Source organism: Diadema antillarum, unplaced genomic scaffold (assembly GCF_040938485.1).
Source record: "Diadema antillarum isolate AM-2024a unplaced genomic scaffold, OU_Dant_1.0 scf00000011, whole genome shotgun sequence".
In the NCBI taxonomy this organism is placed as follows: Eukaryota; Metazoa; Echinodermata; class Echinoidea; order Diadematoida; family Diadematidae; genus Diadema; species Diadema antillarum.
This window is the reverse complement of record NW_027270900.1, coordinates 500,665-525,743: the sequence shown is the minus strand read 5'-3', so window position 1 is coordinate 525,743 and position 25,079 is coordinate 500,665. Positions and strand designations below refer to the sequence as shown.

General features: G+C 35.7%; 1 protein-coding gene across 1 annotated transcript in view; it reads right to left on the bottom strand.

Moving 5' to 3' along the window:
- Positions 1 to 25,079, bottom strand: part of LOC139720464 (plexin-A2-like) — a 39,631-nt gene that overhangs the window by 704 nt on the left and 13,848 nt on the right. Inside the window, exons 11-24 of the mRNA XM_071631823.1 lie at positions 24,886 to 25,000; positions 21,546 to 21,785; positions 20,852 to 21,040; positions 20,496 to 20,718; positions 20,087 to 20,226; positions 18,941 to 19,062; positions 18,449 to 18,514; positions 15,433 to 15,499; positions 14,888 to 15,031; positions 12,737 to 12,890; positions 11,438 to 11,538; positions 3,042 to 3,205; positions 2,227 to 2,365; positions 329 to 418 (exon numbers count right to left, since the gene is read on the bottom strand). Of these exons, the coding sequence (XP_071487924.1) occupies positions 329 to 418; positions 2,227 to 2,365; positions 3,042 to 3,205; positions 11,438 to 11,538; positions 12,737 to 12,890; positions 14,888 to 15,031; positions 15,433 to 15,499; positions 18,449 to 18,514; positions 18,941 to 19,062; positions 20,087 to 20,226; positions 20,496 to 20,718; positions 20,852 to 21,040; positions 21,546 to 21,785; positions 24,886 to 25,000 (1,954 nt within the window). The remainder of the gene's footprint in view (positions 1 to 328; positions 419 to 2,226; positions 2,366 to 3,041; positions 3,206 to 11,437; positions 11,539 to 12,736; positions 12,891 to 14,887; positions 15,032 to 15,432; positions 15,500 to 18,448; positions 18,515 to 18,940; positions 19,063 to 20,086; positions 20,227 to 20,495; positions 20,719 to 20,851; positions 21,041 to 21,545; positions 21,786 to 24,885; positions 25,001 to 25,079) is intronic.

Below are 25,079 nucleotides of genomic sequence, written 5' to 3'. Positions count from 1 at the left end.
CAAAAGCGCAGCTTTTACACATCAAACTATATTCCAGCGCGTAACTTTCCAGGACACCTGTCAAATGGGGAGGGCGGTCGTTTTGATACCAGAATATCATCGCCCTTCATGATAAACTCCAGAGCAGATTAGCCACATGGCATCTACTCTTTATCAGCTGGAAGCGTTTGGGGTCGGAGAAGGAACTGAAGAAATCAACATCCATGGATTATCGCAGGATATGTTATGAGTACACGGTGAAAAGAAAGACAAATATCCTATCGAGGTTTCAATGTTTGAGTACCTTTGTGACAGAGGCGCAGGCACTGAACAACTTTGTTTGGCGTACTTGGGGCAGACCTGCCACGCCGTTGCAGAAGGAGGACACCATACGCGACTGGAGCGCGTAATCTCCGAAGTAAGGTTGTTGCGTTGAAGTCTGAATTTGAAATGGTACAATGTATCAAGTATGATTATATTAGTACATGAAATTATTCTCAATGAAAATAATAACGGAGCTCGGAGCTAGCTACACATAGACCTCCCCTGTATACAGCTCATTTTCCCCAAACGTATTGTGTCATATCCATAATAATGATTATTATCCCAGTTTTCACGAACAGTATTGATATTACCATTTTGAGTCTCGAGATTCAAGTATTGCTAAAACAAAGATCGAATTTTGAGTCGTTAACAAGTATCTATGAGAGGTTAACCCTATAAAGCCCACATTGTGCCCCCCCCCTACCAGATTTTCATTTGCCACTCCTTATCCCTTTATCTGATTTCAACCAAATTTGGTGACTTTTCCTAAAATCTTATTGCGAACATTTTGATGTATAATTAAGCTAAATTTGATGTCGCTGGTTGCCATGGCAACCGTAAACTGACAACCATGTAAGTCAGATTTTGCATCTTTTTTCTGTTCCCATTTCATTTAACAGCATTACAGTGTATGAAATGGGGGTTTCTTGGCTGAAATTTGTTGGAGGAGCAAAATTTGAAGTAATTATGGTCCTGGAAAGTTTTTCTGATTATTTCCTTTGTTTTTATGTGACAAAGGCATAAAACAATAGATATAATAGAGATAATTGAAAACAATATTATTTACTAAAGATTGCCCTTCTATTTTGTGTTATTTTGATACCTTCAACGAAGTTATGCCTCTAATATCACTAGTTCATCATATTATTAATTGGCAATCTCAAAATTCTACTATTATGCAAATATGAAATGTCATAACTACATGTACCCATCCCAAACATTTCATCTCAGGTCTCATAATGTACTACTTTATGTGGATATGAATAGCGCCCCCATGAGGTGACCTTGAGAAATTTCAACCATAACAAATGATAAGATTCCACTTGCTTATCATTTCTGGCAAATATGGAAATGACTGGTGTATAATAAGACATATATAATGGGGATAAAGAAATTATACAGAAAAATCATGTTTTTAGCATATTTCTTATGTATTTCTTTATATTTTGGTAAATAGCGCCCTCCATGGGTGACCTTGAGAAAATTCAAATGTACTGTCATGTAGAGCATGAATTACTCTACCCATGTGCCAAATATGACGATGATACATCAAATAATAAAAAAAATTATATAGGGGCACAATGTGCCGCCCCCCCCCCCCCCCCCTTGGGCCTGAGAGGGTTCAAAATAGCTTCGGCTTAATAGGGTTAACCTGAGTTTTCTGACCACACATCCTGGACATTGGTTGAGGAGTAGTGTAGTAAAATCTTGAATGTCCCCTAGTGCGTGATGATAATCACTGTTTCTGAAAATTCTTGGATCAAGACGGTGACGCAGATCATGAACTAAAACATTTTCATTTATTTCTTTAATAGTCGATTTCAGACCATCGCCGAAACTTTCTTTAAAGTCCATACGGAATTTATGTGTAACGTGGCAAAAAGCACAGGAACTATTGTCATCACCGTTCATAATTAGCTAAATGACGTTTATATTCTATATTCATTCGCCAATGCAAAGAATTATACGGGGTTACTTCTCTTCGAGTTTGTACGCTATTACTAGATAAATATTTTTCACGTCAGCGTTTATGGTTCCAACACAATTTCGAAATGAGGAGAAAAGTAATTCATTTTAAAAGTTCATGACACAATAAGAATGACAGGAGGATTATTTTCAGCCTTCGGCATGCTCGATAAACCATTTCATTTTCGGGATTAGCAACCGTTGCTGTTACAAACATAGAGACCAAGGCGGACGAACCTCTGGAGGTGGCTCGTCTTTCAACGCGTGGTTGATGGCGTCAACGAGCACGTTCAGGCATTGATCCGCTGGGTCTGACCTCGGCATGTTGAACAGAGAAGGAATGCTGGTGAGAAGCCCCACCCAGAATTGCGTCAAGCTGGAAGGAATCAGAAAGAGCATTTTCATGTAAAATGCCTGAAATTTAAGTGTACGTAACACTAATCTTTCAGAACGCCGATACAGTGCTTCGGCACGGAAAGTTATCGAAGGCGATCCCCCCAAATACCCACTGAAGTTCTTGAATGGTGAATGTCTTAATAACATCGGTATCAGCCGAAATGTCGGTAAGACAAAACCGATTAAAAGTCATCAAATTGAATTTCTGAATTAAGGTGACATTCTAATAGCGAAGATACAAAGCTGGAGGTTGATAAGAAGTCATAAATATTCAATGTTCCTCCAGGAATTGCAACAGGTCTACCGGAGAGAGGTTTTGAAGTTGAGCGCTCATTCATGTGAAGTGATTCACCCTTAATTACGCGTGAAAGAAAGGAAAGGATTGGAATCTTAATGGCCCCACTGTGAAAAAAAAAAACATCAAAACCTGCACAATAATGAAGAACGCATAGGTAATTGATCGTAAAGGTATTCAAGGTTATGGTCACTGTTGCTACTGTTTCCATATGATCTTTTAACACACTATCACGGTTAAAATAAAGTTGATCGGCCCAGATGCATTTTCAGGGCCTTGAGAACACGAGTTTTGGAAACGTAGGGTTACAGTTAGATAATCCACACATTTATCAAATTACGCTATATCAACGTTTCATTACCAATTCCTTTTCCATCTTTCCGCCACGTTGGTAGTACTGCCAACTGCATATTCTCTAGCCACCTCGTCAAAGGTGTCGAAGAGATATCTGACCGGGAGCGGATATTTTTGTGGGAACTTGAACATCGATTCCAAAACGTTCGTCACGTATGGACTGACTGCAGCCTGTGAAAGACGAGAATTTCTCATTCATCTTCTTCATCCATTTTCATACAACAGCAGAAATGGTAATGGCAAGAATGACGATGGAGAAAAGATGATAACAATTCTATAAATTCTTACTGCTACCAGAAATTATGATCATATTAGAGTATTCAATAGATTAAAATGTACATTACGTGAACAATAGGTTCAGTTCAGTTCAGTTCAGTTTTTATTTCTGCATTTCAAAATCAATACAAATCAACAAATCAACAAAATACTTACATAGTCATTTACACAGCTAATATTCGTAACGTTTGGATCTTACATACATTTTCTTTTTTTTTTCAAGAACGAATATCATATATGAAAGGAAGCAATAGGAAATGATAAAAATGAAATGCAGGGGACCATCATCATAAGCTAAGCTTGACGAGGATGATGGCCCCAGGTAAAGAGATACATAAAGAAAATCTTGCCACTCACTGAGTGGGGGGTAATTGTGCAATGGGCTCAACGAAGAGATACATAAAGAAAATCTTGCCACTCACTGAGTGGGAAGTAATTGTGCGAAGGGCGTGCGGTGCAGTGCGGTGTGCATTGTGTTGGGATGAATCTTGGTTTGTACGTTGAGTGTTATTTTGTGTATCAGTGTGATGAGGTGAATGTTACTTCAGTTATGGCCGTGAACTCATTGTTTAGGGTGTTTGTTGACCAGGTGGTATGAATATTTACGTGTCAGAAGTATACTGGATTATGAGGGTGTTTTTTAGTTCTCGTTTGAAAATGTTCAACGACGTACGTTGTTTTAAATTAGGGGGTAAAGAATTCCAAATATCTGGTCCATTGTGCTTTAATGATTTTTGAGCTAAAATGATTCTGGGGTTTTCGAGATGGTAATCGGACGACTGACGTGTTGGATATGAATGAACGGTGAAATTTGGAGTGAAGAAGCCATCAAAAATTTTTGGAAGACAATTAAATGTATATTTATACATAAAAACAGCAGTTTGAAAGGTGTGAAGATCCTCAATTTTCAATGTTTTTAGTTGACGAAATAGGGGATTGGATGGGGATAAGTAACGGGAATTGGTAATCAAACGTACAGCACGTTTTTGGAGAGTAAAAATTGGATTAATTTTAGTTGAGCCACAGTTTCCCCAAGCGATATTGCAGTATGTGATAATAAATGTGGTAAGATCAATGCATTGTATAGAATAGTCAGGGAATTTTGAGAAATGAAGTTTTTCAGTCGATATAAAATTCCTACAGTTCTTGAGACAGACGTGTGGATATTATGAATGTGATCGTTCCAAGTTAAACTCGAGTCAATTGTGATTCCTAAGAATTTAGTAAATCTTACTTCAGTTAAAGATAATCCATCAATATTGATATTATAACTGCTGTTAATGTTCTGTGAAGCAGTAGGTTTGAAACGTATAAAATTTGTTTTAGAGACATTAAGGGATAATTTATTACATATAAACCATCGGGAGACTTTGTCTATTTCCGTGTTCAGAGTATTAAACAGTGTTTCAAGGTTCTCATGGGAGTAAAAAATATTAGTATCATCCGCAAAAAGTATAAATTTAAGAGTTTTTGATGTATTTATTATATCATTAATATATACAAGGAACAGTAGGGGGCCAAGAATTGATCCCTGGGGAACACCACATACAATATTAGAATTCGGAGATTTAGATGACTTAAATAGTACATATTGCTTTCTGTTGGATTAATAATCAATAATCCAAGAAAGTGCTAAACCACGAATACCATATCTTTTTAATTTGTAAATTAATATATCATGATCTATGGTATCAAAAGCCTTTGATAAATCCATGAAAATTCCTATAAAATGTTTTTTATTTGCAAAAGATTCAGTAATCTTATCTAACAATTGAACTATAGCTAAATCGGTGGAATGGCCCTTTCTAAATCCAAACTGATTAGGTATAAGTAGGTCATTTACATGAAGAAAAATGTACAGGCGTTTATGAATAATTTTTTCCAGAATTTTAGAAATACTAGGTAATAACGATATTGGTCTATAATTTGTTAAAAGAGAATGGTCGTCTTTTCTTTTGAAAATTGGAACTACTTTCGCAATTTTTAATGAGTTTGGGCATATTCCAGAAGACAGTGAAAGATTGAAAATGTAAGATAAAGGTGTGGTTATTTGTTTGATGATTTTCTTCAGTATATAAACACTTATTTCATCATGGCCACTAGATCTACTTGGCTTTAATCTGTTAACAATCTCCAGTATTTCTTCCTCATCTGTTGGGGTAAAGAAAAGGGATTTGTCGCAGTTTGGTGGAAGAAATTCAGTAAAGTTTGAATGAACATGTTTGTTTTTTATTTTTGAAGCTAATTGGGGGCCAATATTTACGAAGTATGAGTTAAAAGCATCAGATATTTCATAATAATGATAATAATAATAATAATGTATACTTTTATAGCGCAACAGTCCATCAAAAGATGCTCATGGCGCTTTTAGTCTTAAGGTTAGGAGAAGAAAGAAGAAAGAAAAGAGAGAAGAAGAAGAAGAAGAAGACGAAGAAGAAAAAAAAATGAATTCATCAGGGTTTATGAGTTCTTTGTTGTCATTATAAAAAACGGACGATGTTTCCTTATTATTTTTACCTGTTATTTCATATATAGTTTCCCATAAACCATTTACGTTATCCTTTTGATTATCAAACTTATCAGAATAATACATTTTACGAGAAATACGAATCAAATTACTGAGTATATTTCTATACTTTTTGTAATCTGTAAAATGTTTTGTATTGTGGGTAGTAATCGCCAGTTTATACAATTTATTACGGGTTTTTATTGAATTGATGATTCCCTTTGTAATCCAGGGATGTTTGTTCTTTCTGCGTGTTTTTTTTAACTAAAGGAATGTTTTTTCGATAATAATATAAAAGTTTATCTAGGAAAATATCATAAGCTTTATCGGCGTTATTTTGAAGATACACTTCTTGCCATTCTTCCTTCACTAAATCAAGATTAAGTAATTCAATATTCTCGTCTGATTCTTTTCTGTACATTATCGGCCTGGGTTTTGAAATACTTTTGACGTTTTCAGAATAACGAAGAATAATGAATATCGGTAAATGATCAGATATATCATAATATAAAATACCATTAATGAATTTATTTACAGAAAAGTTATTAGAAAAAATATTATCCAACAAGGTTTTAGATGTTTGGGATATTCTTGTTGGGTTATCAATATGGGAATGGAAAGCATATGAAAAAAGAATAGTTTTTAATTTTACTGCTAAAGTATCTATTTTCGTCATGTCAATATTATAGTCGCCCATAATATAAATTTCCTTATTTTCTTGTGTAATCGTGTTGAGGCATTCATCAAAATTTTCTAAAAACATTTCGGTTTTATGATTTGGTGGCCTGTATATAACACCAATTATCTTATTTTTCATTTTATCATTAATGATTTCCACAAACAGGCTTTCACAACCTTCAATAGCAATATCAGTTCTTATTTTTACTCGCAATTCGTTATATATATATATAGGGCTACCCCTCCCCCTCTACCTCTCTTACGATCAGAGCGAAATATTTTATATCTATCAAGGCTGAACAAATTTGGAGACGTGTGCCCTAGCCAAGTTTCAGTTATACCGATTGCGGAAAAGGGAAAATTTTGTAAAGAAAGAAGAAGTAGTTCAAATGAATCAAAATTTTTGTTTAAGCTTCTAGCATTCCAGTGGAATAAGCTAAAATCTTTAATGGGGTTATAATTAGTGTCATCATTCCTATTTGTGGAATTACTACGGGAATTATTAACATGACTTGCAGTGGAATCAAGTGAAGATTTGAACATATTATTGAAATCCGAAATAGTGTAGTATTTACTGTGATTACTTATGATACCCTGGTCAGGATGATCGTTGTTATGAGTCATGAGGATTTGAGTGCAAAGTTGAGAATGGTTGTTCTGGGGCCATGTATTTTGTGTAGTACGTTGCAATGTCTGTGCGTGAATGTAAATGTGAGTGTGTGCATGTGTAGGGGTGTGCAGTGCATGTGCGTTGATAATAACAATAATGATACTGATACATTTTTACGTTATACAATAGAACAAATGTTACATCATATAGTCTCGCTAAATTTATGTCTACAAAAGTAAATGGAATCCTCCTACACTTAACGTTGGTGAGGTAAATTCGTATGCGTAATATGAAATAACAATGATTATAAAAGAAGACAAGGCGCTTTTATGGTAATAACAGAAATATAATAACTCCAATAATAGCATACGAACGAGGTGTTCTAACAGTTAAGGTAAAAAAATTAGATTGGTTGTTTTACAGAGTCATGCTGACAAGCCCCTTCGAACGTCTATGCATTTACGTAGAGATAGTTTGTGAAGGTGAGACATGAAAGAGGAATGTACATCTGGAGAAAAATTCTTGTGTCAAACTACAATGAAAGGGTTCACAAGTTTACAAGAGTGCAAACGGAACATTCTTGAGTGATTTATAACTGTGCACGGACACAGTCTTGACAAAAATAACAAATTTTTATGTTATACAATAGAATAAATTTTACATCATATAGTCTCGCTAAATTTATGTCTACAAAAGTAAATGGAATCCTCCTACACTTAACGTTGGTGAGGTAAATTCGTATGCGTAATATGAAATAACAATGATTATAAAAGAAGACAAGGCGCTTATATAGTAATAACAGAAATATAATTACTCCAATAATAGCATACGAACGAGGTGTTCTAACAGTTAAGGTAAAAAAAAATTGATTGGTTGTTTAACAGAGTCATGCTGACAAGCCCCTTCGAACGTCTATGCATTTACGTAGAGATAGTTTGTGAAGGTGAGACATGAAGGAGGAATGTACATCTGGAGGAAAATTCTTGTGTCAAACTACAATGAAAGGGTTCACAAGTTTACAAGAGTGCAAACGGGACATTCTTGAGTGATTTATAACTGTGCACGGACACTGTCTTGACAAAAATAAAAAAAATTCATTCTGTATACATTATCTACTGGTAGCTTAGGAAAATCCAGACCAATTGAATTTGTCCCGATCGTCAAAAACATCAGCCGTTTGTTTATCTTATACAAAATTTTTAGAATCTGATTTAAATGTAAGCTGGTATGTTGTTTGATTCGTCAGAAGCGGAAATAAATGATACTCTGCTGATCAATAGTGCTCTATGGGGAAGAAGTTCAGTTTAAACAACAACAAAAAAACAAAACAAAAAAAACAAACCAAGATGCGGCCAACTGATGTCATTGTCAATATCAAGGTTGAAAGGTAAGTGCAGTTTAGGTATAATCAGATATGCACGTAAATAGAAAGTCTTTCCGGTAATGCAGCGGCGCCGGCAGGGCCCGGCATTCGGACGAAAGGGTCATAACAAGATAAAAAAAAAGAATATCTCAGTTGCTATTACTGAGGTAAAATATGAACATGAACAAGTACATAATACATGTGTATAAAAGGCCTACCTTTGTAGTCAGCATGTGAGCTATAGCGAGATCTCTACCCAGCCCAGCGCGTCCCTGTGTGACGTGAACTGGGGTGTTGGTATCATCCGTCCTCAGCTGCAGAGTTTCCTTTAAGAACGTAATTCCAAGTGCCATGAGGTAGCCAAAAATTATGTCATGTCGACTGCTCTTCTTTAAAGCAGATGTCGAATGATTATTGATAATTATACTCTTGAGAAGACAGATACAGTAACACCTTTATTAGGTAATTCTGTTTTCACTCATCACACTGCTTGTAGAGAAGTCATCCGTTATCTATTTCCTCCTAAATTAGAATGAGACATTACATCACCAAGTGACGAAATGGTTGATATACATGCAATGTGTCATCCCGACTACAGCTATTGAAACTTATACTGCCGCAAGAGTGTAGACCTATTTCTGTATCATACTCATGTGGCGCAGATTTCCCACAGTAACTAGAAGTTAAGATGAAATACAAGGATTAAATGCGATATTACAAGAAATTCCTATTAGACCTCTTAAACTTAATGCATTAGGGAGCTTTAAATTTTTGCGACGGGGACATTCAGAGAGAAAAAATGTTCTGAGAATGCGCAGAATCGTGTATCAAAGTCGGTCTATTTATAGCTCACGTCGTCTGAGTTTTCACAACGCGTCTGGCTTATTTTTACGTCCGCTCAATTCACGACGTAAAGACTAACTTCATGCACCGATTAAAGGGGGCGCCATTTTATTTTTTATACTAGTAGGTTGCGTCCAAAAAGCTTTTCCCCAATAAATGATGGAGAGGGAAAAAATCTCTTTGGTTGCGTCTCGGCGTAATCTAAAGCTGCTTTTCAACACGACGCAGGAAAGGAAGAGGAGAACGTCCAGCTCAAGCGTCGTCTCAAACGTCCGCGCCGCAATTCTAAAGCTCCCTATCGTCAAATTCAACGTGACGTTGCAACATAAAGCTGATTTCGAGGTACCAAAAATTCATAAGTATCTTGGCATGAATTTTGCGCCACAAGGTTTATGAATCTTTACGGAAAATTAACTGTTAATGTTTGATTAGTCATATCAGACAGGTATACCCCTTACCTTTAGATGCATTGCCCCGAGGTTGGTCGGGTTTTGGGTCGAAGGGCCAGGGGGAGTTGACGTCTGATTTGCTGTCAAACTTTCGTCTGAGAAATAAGAGTATACAAAACAACCCTTGTATGAGAGGATTGACAATAGACTCGGAAACAAGAGTCAAACTAAGTTACACATACTCGAAAAGTGCAGTACTGATGAAGTTGGACGTTGCCGTTGAAAATTTAAACCATTCAAGAAAAGTAGTAGTACAGAAACTCAAAATAATCGAAACATTTCAAAGGAACGAATAAAATGATCAAGATGAATCTTCACACTTAACTCATACCGAGATAACGAATTCTTTATAAAATAATAGCCTACGTATATGAAATCTAATCGTCAGAGAATTGACAGCATAAAAGTAAGCAAGGTAGAGGAAGGAAATCTTGCATTTGTTCGACAAAATGTTAGAGGGAACAAGTTCTTGATATCCACTGGAATCCGCCATAGCTTCCTTTGGTCTGACAGTGACTCGACATCCATGATCCAACTTGTATGAGAGAGAGAGAGAGAGAGAGATGCAATGTTTAGATGAGTCTCGGGAGTATTACATATTACTTAATTACTTAATTAAATGATTAATTAATTAATTAACTTAATTTATATTAATTAATTTTGTTTGTTTATCTTTCAGTAAGTAGGTTTTGTAAGCACCAGGATGCTATTGATTTTTCATAGGCATGTTAGGTCGCGTTTTTCGCGGAATTCTACATCGCATCCCCTGTTTTTCTTCTTGCAAACTTGTACATTATTACACGTGCCTTCACAGAACAGATAATGTGTTCTGCTATCAGCAATTCCATACAATTGTATATATCACTTTCTCGTCGCTTTCAACGCTCTACACTTCTAATTATGGCTAAGTCTCTGTTGGTTTGATCTTGAATATATCGATTTATCTAGGCTTTTTGTTTTTATTTGTCTCGTCTCTTTACTTGTATTTCTGCTTCTTCCCTTTCCCCTTTTCCACTTCTTTTTTCATCCCGCACACTTGTAGTTAAGTTTTCACCTTTTTTTTTTCCTCCTGTGAGGTGCCCGCGTTGTACAAGCATAGTCTTTGGAGTGGGTACCTCCACTTTTTTTCGCAGAATGTATAAATATGTTTGTATGAAAAATGCCTAATTTTGTAATGATTATTGACAAAATTTGCTATCTTTGTATCATTCCTTCAAACGCATGTCGAATCTATATCTTTTGTACATTCTGTTGAAAGAAGTGAAAATAAAACCTTTGAATTGAATTGAAATGAATTGAATTACTATTATGATCTATAGTGTGACACGGGCTTTATCCAAATATTTATCTTGCCGATGAAAAGATGAGTTATTGGCATGCATTTTTAATAAATTGCGTGGATACACTCAGATGAATCTTAAACCTCTTTTGCATAATACTGTATTTCCCATTCATAAATGTCGCCTTTAAGGATTCAGAGATACCCTAATTATTTGCATGACATATTGACTACCTCACTTTTGTGTCGGCATTCACGTCAACTAAAAACCTCTCTTACCCTAATGTGCCAATGTGCCAATCATTAAGAGACTATAACAAAAACTATAACATACTTTGCAGGAATTACAGGGTTAGGACGGCTTGGCCTGCCATCATATTATAATGTTTTGGCGCTTACCCCGTACGTCTTCACAGTATTCATTCTTCCCGAAACATGACCATCAGTTCCTTCGTCTTCATCTCGCAAGATCAGATATGTCCCGGCGTCTTTCAGCCAAACTTTGAGTGTGGAATAACAGGGGGAGGAGGAAGAGGGGTATTCAGCCGTGAACAGAGTTTTATTCGTTACATATTCGCGGGTTGTTGTTGTTGGTTTTTTTTTTTCTTCATGGTGTTCTTGTACTGATTTTTTGTTCACGAGGACACAGTTCAAATCTTCCTAATGATTAGGACGATATTCATTATTGTCGGAAAACAAGCAAACAAGCAAGATGTCTTGCCTGCATATTGCAGTTTGTATACCATGTGTATGGTTTGTAAACTTGACATAGCTTCCAAGAAGGGAAACGTTGTAAAGATCTGAAGAACAAAAGCTGAACAAAAAAGTGGTCACCACAGCTAAAAGCTTTCTAGAGGACAACCTAGTGCTTATCAGTAAATGTTCATAATTATATAGAGCTTTTAGACTTTGTGACCTAGTCGGACTTCACCTATATTCCAACCTGACCAGCATGTTTCAGGTTATGTAACAGTGGTGAACTGAGATGGCCATGACTCAAAGCTGTGGAAAGTTACAGATAGTACATCAAACAAAACAACCCCCCCCCAAAAAAAAAAAAAACAAACATACATACAAACAAACAAACACGCAAGTACGGCACTTGTGAGAAAGGTTCATTGACCTTTGACCTTCTCAGACCTCGATCACCCACACTCAAACCTGACCAGCATTTTTCAAGTTATCTGTGATACTAGTTTGGTGGTCATGGCTCAACGCTGTAGAAAGTTATTGAGTACATCACATTGTTGACTACGACTACAACGGAAAAGTGACGCCTATGCCACGCGTCCGCTCCACGGGCGACATAAATACATTGGCATAAAATCTCAAAAAAAGATCATAAGACGCAACCTGTTACTTTTCACATTAGTCCACACAGGATAATCGTTTGATTTTAAAACTATTTTCAAATTTTCCTTGTCATAATTTTCACTTTCCTTACACCATGATAATTTCACCTATTTCCAGATAATATGGTTGGGTTAGTTTGTTTGGAGATTTTATTCTGAAAGTCTCCTTTTGGCACACTGCCTCAAGTTATGCATACAAAAAAAAAGCGAAAACTTTTCTGTGTCCCCACACAGTTCATTCTAGCATGTGATCAAATTGAATGTATACTAGAGAAAACTAATGTCATGCGGCCATGGGGCAAGTATTGCATGAACCAGTGTGGTTCTTGCATATTTGAAGACCTACCTACATCCAAAGACTCTCCATCGGTCGGAAGAAGACGATGTCCAGCTTTCCACATAGCATCCAGGATTTTCTGCTTTGTCTGTCCCACAGTATCGACATCCAACACTTTTACCTTAAGGAAGGCATTGTCGTCTTCATCAACAACAAAAAGCACCTGGAAGAAGAAACGCAACGCCAGAAAGCAGTTTTAATATGATTCCTTAATTACTGTATGACATTTTCGAAAATAAGCTTTTAAACATCCCAAACACAAAACAAAAAAGTGCATTAAATAAACAATGTCTTTCAACAATGGAAGTGCTACTTAATTTCACCTCTTGCCTGCATACAATGTTTTTCGTTTATAGTGTCAACACCAAGGCCCTGTTCTATGAAGAGTTACAATTGATTATAATTATAGTCGATTTCTATCATAAGTCTATGGCAGCCTGTGTGGTAGGGAAATTTATAATCGATGATATTTTTTTGATAAAACGGGGCCCAGAAAAAAATATAATCGGACTTACTGTCACAAAATGATCAAAAGACCAACAATTCTCCCCGATCGATAGCCATCATTTACGAAAACTTTTGCTCTATATTCTTGAAATAAACTGTGAAATCGTCGCAGTATGCACACTATTTACTAACTTCTTCTTGGGTTACAGTGCAAATCCAGCATCAACGTTGCTTTGAAAAGATATGGTGTGACTATGGGCGAAGCCGGGCCTGTAGCGTGTATGTCAAAATCAACGTGGGTCTGGGAAATGCTGTATTACCCAGATAAGATAAGATATCCAGTAGTATTCATTTTATGGTCCTAAAAATGTTCATTTTTCTGATTGTAGAAGAATAAGGTATTACCGATCTATTGCATGACTCATACACACAAGTACTCGCACAAAGTTAATAGACTGTTTCGCGTGGAACTAGCTGGCACTACAGCTAACTCACATACAGTACCTCTCACAACGGTTATGAAAACATTTTCGTTTTCCAGATTCGTAAGAGATTTTCTTTCCGTGGCACTTAACCGACTTAAAGCAATTATTATAAAGATGAAGTATATATTACACTATACTACAAAGACAGAATTGGTAATGATAATAATAAAAGTCAGTTCTTAGAAACGCATAATACCATAAGATCATGAAGATAGTCTCTATGCGTGTACAAAATTTATGAAAACAAAATCGATCACATAATTCTCTATTGCAACATGTAGTCAACAATTGTCAAAAAGGTGAGTTTTTAACACAGATTTGAATTTATCAAAATCTGTAATGCATCTAATACTGAGAGGGAGATTATTCCACAATGAGGGTGCCATTTTTCCAAAAGCCCTATAACCATATATCTTAGATTTGACACTTATTTCAGAGAGGAGATTTTTTGATTTTGAGCGCAGATTACGACTAGGCTGATATGGCTTGATGAGTTCACTGAGATATTCAGGGGCATTTCCATGAAAACATTTGAATACAATGGTCAAAATCTTAAACCTGATACGAGCTCTTATTGGCAACCAATGAAGACTACAAAGAATGAGAGTTATATGATCAAATTTCCTTTTGCGTGTCACAAGCCCTGCGGCTGAATTTTGTATCCGTTGGAGTCCTTTCATCTGAGAGTCTGGAACTCCAATGAGCAAACCATTATTATTATCCAAATGGCTAAAAATAAAAGCATAAAGCAGTTTTTCTGTAGTTGCTTTATCGAGAACGTGTCTCAATTTTCCAATCCTGTATAGATCTATGGCTGCAGATTTGCATACATGTATGTTATTGATGTGAGTTTTCATACTAAGATCAGGTGAAGATAATCTTGGATAATGACACCAAGGTCACGTGCCTTAGAAATTGGCAGCACAGGAGTATCGCAAACATTGATGAACAAAGTTGTTGAGGACTTGTTACGAGATCTTACATACACAACTTTAGTTTTCTCAAGATTCAATTTCAAACCATTTTGCAGAGACCAATCTTGAATTTTACCTAAGCGTGATTCAATCTGACCAACTGCTACATCAGAATTAGTGCTTTTTGGCAATTACATCCTCTAACTGTCTAAGGGAGCTGTGTACATTATGAAACACAGTGGTATTGAGTAACATTGTGCTCTCCAAACCTATGTCGCATATATCGAGGTGGTAGATGTCTCATGGGTAATTACCACTTCTTGAAAAGTGATGTCCTGGTCGAACAAGCGATTGTAATCCAGAGTGAAATATGCTTCTCCAGTGACAGCATCGATCGGTCCTTTTTCACACTGAGACTTCAAAGCTTGATACAGCATGAACATCGGGTACAGCATTTGCTGCGAAGTACAGAACAAAAAAGAAGCATTTTGTATTAGCACCGGCAACGATAAAAACGTGAGTTTCCTCTTTGTCTCAAAATAAACTCACTGTATTCCTCAAGGTTAATCATATATCTATATATATATATATATATATATATATCCGTTTTACGATCACACTCTTCATATACTTATATTAGGTGGATTCTTTGGTAATGGATACCAATTTTCTTTGGAACTCGTATGGAAAAAAAAAATAGCTTGTCGTGTATTTTAGTGATTCCCTTTAAGATTAACGACCCAATTCGTAAAAACTCGCAAAAGCCTCTCACCTTAAATAATTCACGGAAGAATTAATATTCTTGATGTATATCGCTTAGAGATATTGACACAGTTGAGAAGACTATCGTTATCCTTACCTTGATGTACCCACACATGCACAAAGCAAACCAATTAGCCAACAGTCTGTCCACGATGGATTCCGACCTGTTGCAAGCAATAACAACAACAAAAAAGTAAAGGTTGGTCCCGGTAGATATTGATGACGCCATCCTTACTAAAGAATATAGGTAAAACTATAAAGGCAATCAAATCAAGAATTCAGCGTTAATGCGTTCTTTTACTGATATCAAATTATCGCCAGTTATCACAATCATGTGAACATTTCATTTCCATTACATCGAGTTCTCTTTAAAATAATAACAGCAACAGCAACAACAACATCATCAACCCCAAAACAACAGAAGATAATCGCAGGGTATGATAATTCCCATATAGAATTAACCTATTCAAAGAGAGACCTTCATATAGATAGTACATGATATGGCAATGCGATCGACAGCAAACATGAAAAGGCATAATTATTATCATCAAAGGATGACTATAGACTAATAAGATTTAAAAAAAAGTGAGGCCATCAGCCCAGTCAAGCTATACTTATGCTGACAGTCTCCTGCTTCGTTATTCAATCAAATTTACTGCCTAATCTGTATTGTAATATGAAACTCTAAATGTTTTACAAAGATTTTTTTTTAATGCATGTAGCATACACTGCACTTTTGTGTCGTTGCTTTGTCATTTGGTTATGTTTTAGTTAAATTTGTCATATTGATGTAATTCATTTCTGATTTGATTTTGTTTAATTTTATTTAATTTCATTTCATTTCATTTCATTTCATTTGAGAAGCAAAGTAACTACGAACAAACGAACGAAGAAAAAAAAAACATGTCATTTGAACTTGTATCATTATAAGCATAAATCAGAACTGGAAAGCACATATTTATGGTATAGAAAAAATGATAAAAGGGAACACACGATACACACCCGAAAGTAACAACGAAAGAGAGTAAAGTTTACGATAACAAGATTGCCCAATACACACAATCACATACACATCCAAAGAGAAATTCAGATGCCACGGATATGTTTATTGATAATATGTTATTACTTCCCATGACAAAGGTGCCACAGAGCGATCAGAATTGCCTTTTGGAAAGTGTAACACCCAAGTTAATCATTCTTCAAAGTTTATCATTGAATCGTATTGATTGAGAAGAAAGTGTGAATAAATTCATTCTAGCTTACTAAAAGCGCAATCGACTGTACACATCTTTTTGAAAGCAGAGGAAGAATAGTTGTCTTAACATCAGTAATATATCAAAGGAATTGCGAACTATGACGTCACATTCTATTGTAGCCTTCTTATCCAGCGATGGCAGCACTGAAACTTTAAAAAATTCATAAATTTTCAACAGATTGCTCGATTTTTTTGGTGATGTGTTCTACAATATTCCTGTATTGACTCAGTAACATTTCGTTATTCTGAATGGTAGGCTCTATCAAACTATGAAAATTAGATGAAGCACGCGCATCTACACGGCCACAAACACAGACATACAAATACTGAAATGCAATATTAATTGTAATAAAATCAATGATTAAAAAAAGTAGTATTTTCTCCTCCTCTTTTATGCCACCCTCCCCCCCCCCCATCTTCTACACCATCATCATCATCACTATGAGCAACTTACACTTTTTAGGTTTTATATAGATTATTCAATTTTTAGAATGACAGATATTATATCACTTTTTAATGAACGAACTTTCAGAATAACAAACCTGCGGAATAACAACTCTTATTCAATTCTCGGATGAACGAACTTCGAAATAACTATAACCTTATTTCATTTTCGGATTAACGAACCTCTAGGTACAAGAAATTTGTGTTTTGAAGTAACAAGCCTTCGGAAGAACGAACCTTCGAAACAACGAACATCAACCTATTTAGTCAGTGAACATATAATATTATGTATACCACTCTTACCTGCCAAACAACTCATCCATTCTTCCTGAAGAACTTGCTGTGACAGCAACCCTATCTCGAACCAGCCTAGAAATCAACCTTTTCATAAGAAAACGATACTCCATAATATTGTTACATTGTCCGAAAAGTAGATGAGCAAATATCAAAATGATTTAACCTCAACTCATATCTTCTCAGGGGCGAATGCCATATTGACTGACGATAAATCGTTTTGTGTGTGTGTTGTTTTTTTTTTTTTTACGAGGAGCATATATACATTGACATCACTCTTGGACAAGATTGTTATGAAAAGCGCCTGCGACTGCCATGATGACTGAATGTGGGCCTACATTCAAAATTATTTTAGCACATTATCTGACTTTTAAAGGGTGACACAGATACTGAATAACGCCTTTATTAGGACATGTAAAATAGGAAATCATACCCAGCATCACCGATTTATTTCAAAAGCTTCAAACAATAACAAAAAAATGCATAGTCAATAATATTGGCGTAACTGCGCCATGATGCCATACAATAACATTCGCTTTAAACAGTGTTAAAATCTAGAACTGCTGCCGCTTCAATTTACATTGTATAGTTTTAGAAGGCATGGCATGTAATTAGGTGGTTATACAATGTAAAATATTTAAAACAAGTGTTTGTTAAAGGTCCAGTTTGCCTTTGGGAGCAGTGATTTTAAAAATGTTGAAGGTATCACATTTCATAATCATACTTGTGTATGTCTGTTGTATCACACAACATCCTATCATATAGATTTTCGCAATAAAGCCTAAGATATAAGGAGAAATCAGTATTTTTCTCAATAAATTTTAACCATCACTGCAGACGGTTTAATCTGGAAGCATTCGTAGTATACTATTGTTTACATTTTGTGTATATAACAATACTTAACATCGATTATACGGGTTCAATTTTTTTACAGTGGTTGTTTCTATCCCTAACTCACATTTTAGTTTTTGTTTCATCTGCAAATGGTAATATGCCTTTAACCTTTACTCAAATACTTTATTGGACATCCATGACACACTCATGGTAACTTACATCTCCTAGATGTGTTTGAGAGTGTATTTTTTTTATTTCTATTCTGCTGGCACGTAATTTCACTCACTTTGAGAAATAGATGCTCTCGCCCTCACTCACGTAGATAAGAGACAGAAGTGATGCAATCAGTTGCCTGACAAGGAAATAAACATAAAAGTGCACCTTTGTCTTGTATCTAAACCAAATGAATATGAATTTATTTTAGGTTTTGATTACACGTCTTCTGCAACGTTCCGTTGTTTCCGCGCAAATTTGACATTCATCCTCACTATTTCACAAAAATTTGTTATCGGATATTTCTGTCGAACGAAGTGGGTTAACAAACTGAGGAAAACGGTTGCATATAAACAACACCAACAGATGTCGTCCACGGAATTGTTCTTATTTGTGGATTAATATCAATTCATTTCAATTCGAATCATTTTTTCAACTTTCATTGGAATAAGTCATTAAGGAGAAATCACACCCGTGACCCGTCGATAAACACATTTTTTTTTAATTGGAAAATTGCTCTCTCCGAAACTATTCGTTCCCTAATTCATATTTGCGTTTGTCCTACCTTGTTCTTTGTTCGTATTGCCTTTGCATTTCAAGAGTTTGGATGAAAGCCACGGCAGATTCCTCATCCTTCAGCGACCGATAAAAAGACACTATTGCTTGTTCCATGAAATCTTCCATATACTGTTATTAAACAATGATAGTAAAGGAGATGATATAGATGTTACACATTTTTTTTTCTCAGTGCTGCTGACCTGCAAACCAACTAGAGTTTTTGAAGGAATGGGTACATGATCCGTAGTTAACTTGTATTATATGCGTTATGTATATATTAACAAAGATATAATTGTGTGGGGTTTTTTTTCATCTGCTACTCATTTTCATAATATACTATGTACTTTGTTAAATCACATTCTGCAATTATTACAAATATCCTGTGCATATGCATTGTACATAATTTCTTTGTTTATTTGATGGAAGTTAGGTTATAGGTCTTTTTGTCTTAGTTTCTTTGTTTCATCCATTTTCAACGTATATCAGTCAATCGATCATATAATTTCTTGTATTACCTGTGGGGAAATGCACCCTACAAGCTCAGCTTTTTAGCATTCCTCCCCATTTCCAACATTTTTCTATACCTACAAGTTTTCTGTAAATTTATCCTTTACTTTGTATAGTGAAATTTATGTACTGTATTCAGTTTTTGTAATATATTTATATGTTTTTGTTGGAAATGAAAAATAAATGAATTAATGAATGAATGAATGAAAAGTGAAAATAAATTTGAATCTTGAATCTTGAATGATCTGGCGCGGATCAAGTTTATCATTTTACGTCTACCAGATCAGAAATTCATCAAGAATGCATTTTTTTAAACAGTTTAATAGCTTTTCGGTGCATGTATTGGCTGTTATAAACGCACACAATAAGTATTTGCATTTTGGAAAGACGTGTAAATTAGCCTGTGACGTCATTAAGAAGATGTTGATCGGGCATTGATATCATGAATTTCTGGATAGCGCAATTTATCATGGAGTTTCAATATTAATGCACACTGGTATGAACGCTTTTTAAAGCCTTCCAAGGATGTAATTTGCAGTTAATTCATGTTTCCAGTTAAAGAAAAATATACTTTTAGGATCAGACTGGCCTTATGATATAGGTAAGAATCAATTAAGTAGCAAAATTCCTCTCGAGTTTCTCCTACCTCTGGATCGGATGTCTCAGGACGAACCCCAAGTCCACCAAAGAGCATGACTGTGACGTACTGGTTGTGATCTCTGAATGGGATGCCGTACTTCTTGACTCTCTCGTCCACATCTGTCATCTCGAGTTTAGTATCAGGGACTGCCATTGTAGTTCATTGCAACAACAAAAAACGAAAACAAATCGTAACGAAACGAAAACAATAAACAAACAAACGTAAGCAAACAATTTAAAGAAGAAAAGCATATCAAACTAAACGATTAGTATGCAATTCGTCCTCCTTCATCCCTATAAAGAACTAAACAAAACAATGAATGTCATGTTTAGCAACGAAATTACACAAACAACTATAATAAAGAGAAGTGGAGCTTGCTATTGTTGTAGTTGTTATTGCTATAAAAGTGCCATACCTTCGTTTATTCTTGACCTCAGTCTCCGTCGTTCCAGTTCCAATTCCTGTTGAACGTGATATACTTCTTTCCTCTTCTTTGTTAGTCTCCATCCGATACCTACACCTACTGCCAGGAGAACGAGGATGGCGATCACAACAGTCGAGATGACTACTGGAAGGATATTTGATTCTGAGTGTGTCTGGACAAAACCTGGCCGGAACTCCAAGTTTCCATGCTGGACCTGAAAGACAACGCCAAATCAATTTTCTTCATTTATTGTCTAAAAGATTCTTCCAATGAAATAAAATAACGCGAAAATTTCAATCAGACTACCACGGGTACTTGAAGATTCATAATCAAGCGATTTGTCATACCACCACAGCAGGTAGGGACTTTGTTGGGCCTTCTCCAAGACTTCCGTTATAATCTCCAGCCCCGGGAAGTGGGATAGGTACGAAGCAAATCAAACTGTCGAACTCCAGGATCAGAACATCACATACTCCATTGGGACCTATCAGTACTTGAACGTCCTCTTTGTTGCTGACTGTGTCTAAATATTGTCCCTTGAATAAAACAAAAAAATGCAACAACAGATATAACGTTTAATGAACACCCCCCCCCCCTCCCCAAAAAAAAAGGTATCACTCAGTTAGATGTTTGCAGGACAATTTCCTTACGATTCTTCTTTTAAAGTCCTTTAGCAAAATGTGACCAGTTTCTCTTTATCGCCATTTGTGGCCCAAATTTAACACAGCAACACTCCTATCTCAACTGATAATTTTCATTTTCTACTAATAAACACTTTACCGATAAGTTTTCGCGTTAAGTTGGGCAAATATAGGAGAAGCTCATATACCCGATGGACAGTCGTGAAGACGGTAGAGAAATCTCAGATTGTACCAAGATGGTGGACTTAACAGTGTAGAGAATCTTGAGTACAAGTTTAGTCACAGCGCCATTTGAAGGCTGACTGCCTGACGGTTATGACGTTGGAAAATTTCACAGTGAGTAATACCGAATATGGTAAATACAAGTTTATATATATACTGTATGCTATGACGAGCTCACCTCCAAGTCGAGCCTCTTATTATCAGTGATGATTGCAATTCGGTCACTTTCAGCAATGTCGAAATAAACTGGATCTGGATGATACGTTATGATACCACCGTTGATGACGAAACCATCGAGGTCAAAGGTTTTATTTGCTGCCCTGGTGTCAGATTGCCTTGTCATTCTCTCGAGTGACTGACCATCCGGGTAAGGAGGTGTGGGACATATCAACAGAGTTGGAGACACGTTCACACACACCTGTAAGGCAGAAATCACGATTGTTATCGGGCAAAAGCCTCTCGTTTATCGTGCATTTTTCTTTGACAAAGCAAATTACGGTTCAAAAACGTATACTTCTAATAATAATCAGATAATGATAATTTTCAAGTTTCTACAATGCATACCGCATACTAGGAGTTTATCGAATCAATTTTCCCCGTGCGCTTTACAATAACTCTTACCATCTTACGGTATTATCGCAAAAATATATTTGACAAATTACACTCAAAACAACAATAATTGATGTAATGAGACAAGACATAACAACACTTACATCAGATGAATGTACTTTGTCGGGATTACATACATATATATTTCAAGCTCGCCTCAATGTTTTGCAACGTAAATGTTTACTTTATTTTTTGTCCTAATTCAGGATCATCGTTCATTGAATAATGGTCATTGTAGTGGAGTAGATGTCATGGATCTTTCTGCGTCATTTTCACAATCATCCTATTATGGTTTGACGGATGCATCATGCTGTTTGTGAGTTAAAGTGGTATGTTTTATATTCACGCTATTCAATCAAATAACATTTAGATAGGTATAATAAGGATATACTTAAAATCGATAAATATTTTTCGAAGGCTCAATATATGGGAAGGTGTTGCACAGTGGCATCATTTGCAAAATGTGATCGACCAATGGCAGGCATTCCGCTATCAACAAAAGATCAGACCTCTGTACGGATAGCTCCAGATGACAGTGACTGAGAAATGATCCGTGACTCTTGGATGATATCAAATCGTTCCCCTGTAATGTGCATTTGTAATCCTCCTCTGAATAAAAGGAAAAACACTAATGACAATAATGTTGTCATGGCGTCACGTGCTATGTGAACAATAAAATACTGCGCTAAATTTCAGGGGGTACCTATTCAATCAAAATAGCATGCAGGAGTATTTAGGGAAAATATCGAAACTCCAGTGTAAACCTTTTTTTATTTAACATGTTAATGACCATATCACATACATAATTATGATAAAATGTGATATGATATTATCATAATTATAATATCATAGGATACTTAATCTAAATACAATACAATAGATATACCTCTATTTAAAAAGAAATAAATATGCATTTATCTATCTAAACACAGAATTATATTCATGGTTTCCATACATGATAATTTACTTGTATGTACATGGACAACACACGAATATGAAGTGGATATACAAAAATGTATTTCCACCAACTCGTGTGTTCATAAAGTGTCTCCTTGATAAACAAACCACACGCTCCTATTCTACTACTGTCCGCTATTGTTCGACTCAAAGTTGAATGATAACATACGACATGATCGTTTCTTCCCTGTCCACGGATGTAACTACGGGATTAGGCAGGACTGTGAAAGCGTCATGTGAGAATCTATCCGCTCCGTCAAACGTCATGATCAAACTTTGTGCTCCCTCAGAGAGAGCTGTGGTTGTGCATCTTGCCTCGCTTCCTTCGTACGTTCTACAGCAATTTTGAAATACATTTTCTCTCATAAAACCCATGTCTATATGATTATGTAACTGGTATTATATGTATATTATATATATATATATATATATATATATATATATGCTTGTTTATGCTGAGCGAAATAAAAAGTGGGTCTACTGACTGTTCCGTCAGAATTTTTGTTTGTTTGGGTTTTTTTTTATTCATATTGTCGGTCTAACGTTGAGGAGCAGACCTTCACTGCTGTCCAATTTGAAGAGACTCCGTTGAAGCACAGTTGCAGGAAATCTTTTGTCCAAAACTGTCGCTAATTGATTATAAACATTTAAGATCAATTTTATCAGATTCACAGTAAGCCCTACTAAAGCTGTTGTGTAATAGGAAAAAAAAAAGAAAGTGAACCAGAACGAAAGAGACATGTATATTGCTCTAATACTCCTCTGCTACATCCGCCTGCCCAGTTAAAGTTTCAAGAAAGTATTGTATCTAAAAATGCTGTGAAAAGTAAGCACCTAAAGTACTATGACATAAAAATGCATCCGCTTGGTAACCTAAACGAGGAATCCAGTACAATGAGTAGGCCTACGCACTTCGTCTGCCTCTGAATGAAATACGTACAAACTATTATTATTATTGATATACAGCAGTCATTTTACACTAAGATAAAAGAGGATTCTATTCTTAGCTAACGCATCAATGCATTCTGAGTTGCCAAGTCGTGCTGTGATATTTCTTCCAGTATCTAAGAACTCTCCATAGATCGTAATCCTTGTCCCTCCTGCTGCGGGTCCCTTCGTGGGATTAAATCTGGTCACCCTAGGATCCTGTACAACAAAAGGAAAGAGGATCGACTTGTTTTATTGGGTTTTTTATATTTTGGAAGATACAACTCATGGTTACATGTGAAAGAGTAAAGTAAATCTCAACTGGAAGAAAATTCCTTTCACACCATTGTCAGCCAGCATTTTTTGTTGTTGCAGTGTTTCTACACTGCAAAGACGAGAAATTCAACACTGAAAAATTATCAAAAGTGCGTTTCCAAGGGGAAAAATGCTGTATTCAAGCAGTATCGGCAAAGCTTTGACCAGATCATTTCTACAATTTCAAGAATTGTAAAGATGGTTAACTTTTAATACCTTACGAACATTATCTTATACTCAACCAATTTCAAATATCTGTGCAGTTTTTAAGTCTTTTAAAATTGCCTCAACCAGTGCTGTGAAGAGATAAGTAGGTCCTCTTCGTGGGATTGAAATAAAAATGTGGTACATTTGCATTTAATAGTAATGATACTTGTAATAACAATAATAAAAACAGTCTTATGAAGGGCATTATATGTTTCTGCAATTGACAATAAATTATAATAAGAACTACGCACAGAAAACTAACAGAAATATGCAGCTATCTCACTACGATCCTCAGATGAACATGGCATCAAACAATAACAGTAGTTATATAATGACAGATAATAGTACTCAGAACACAATCTATTTCAATGTGATCGAATAAATACGTTTTAGAAGATTCCTTAAGATATTTTCAATAATGTTCGGAAACAATATGTTTTGTCTCGTACAGTGTGTGAATCTGTTTAAAGCTTTCTTTAAACTAATTGTACTTTTTACATTACCCTGAAGTAGAAGGGGTCTTCAAAATAAGCCGTTCTGTTACCGTCACTTAGTGTGATAACGATTTGTATCTGTTCCGCAGATATTCGTTCGTGAGGAGCTGTCACGCAGCTGACACTGTCAAGCAGAAAAAGAATCAAAGATGACGCGTTATAGTGTATTCAATTGGAATGGATTTGCACTGAAATAGAAGATA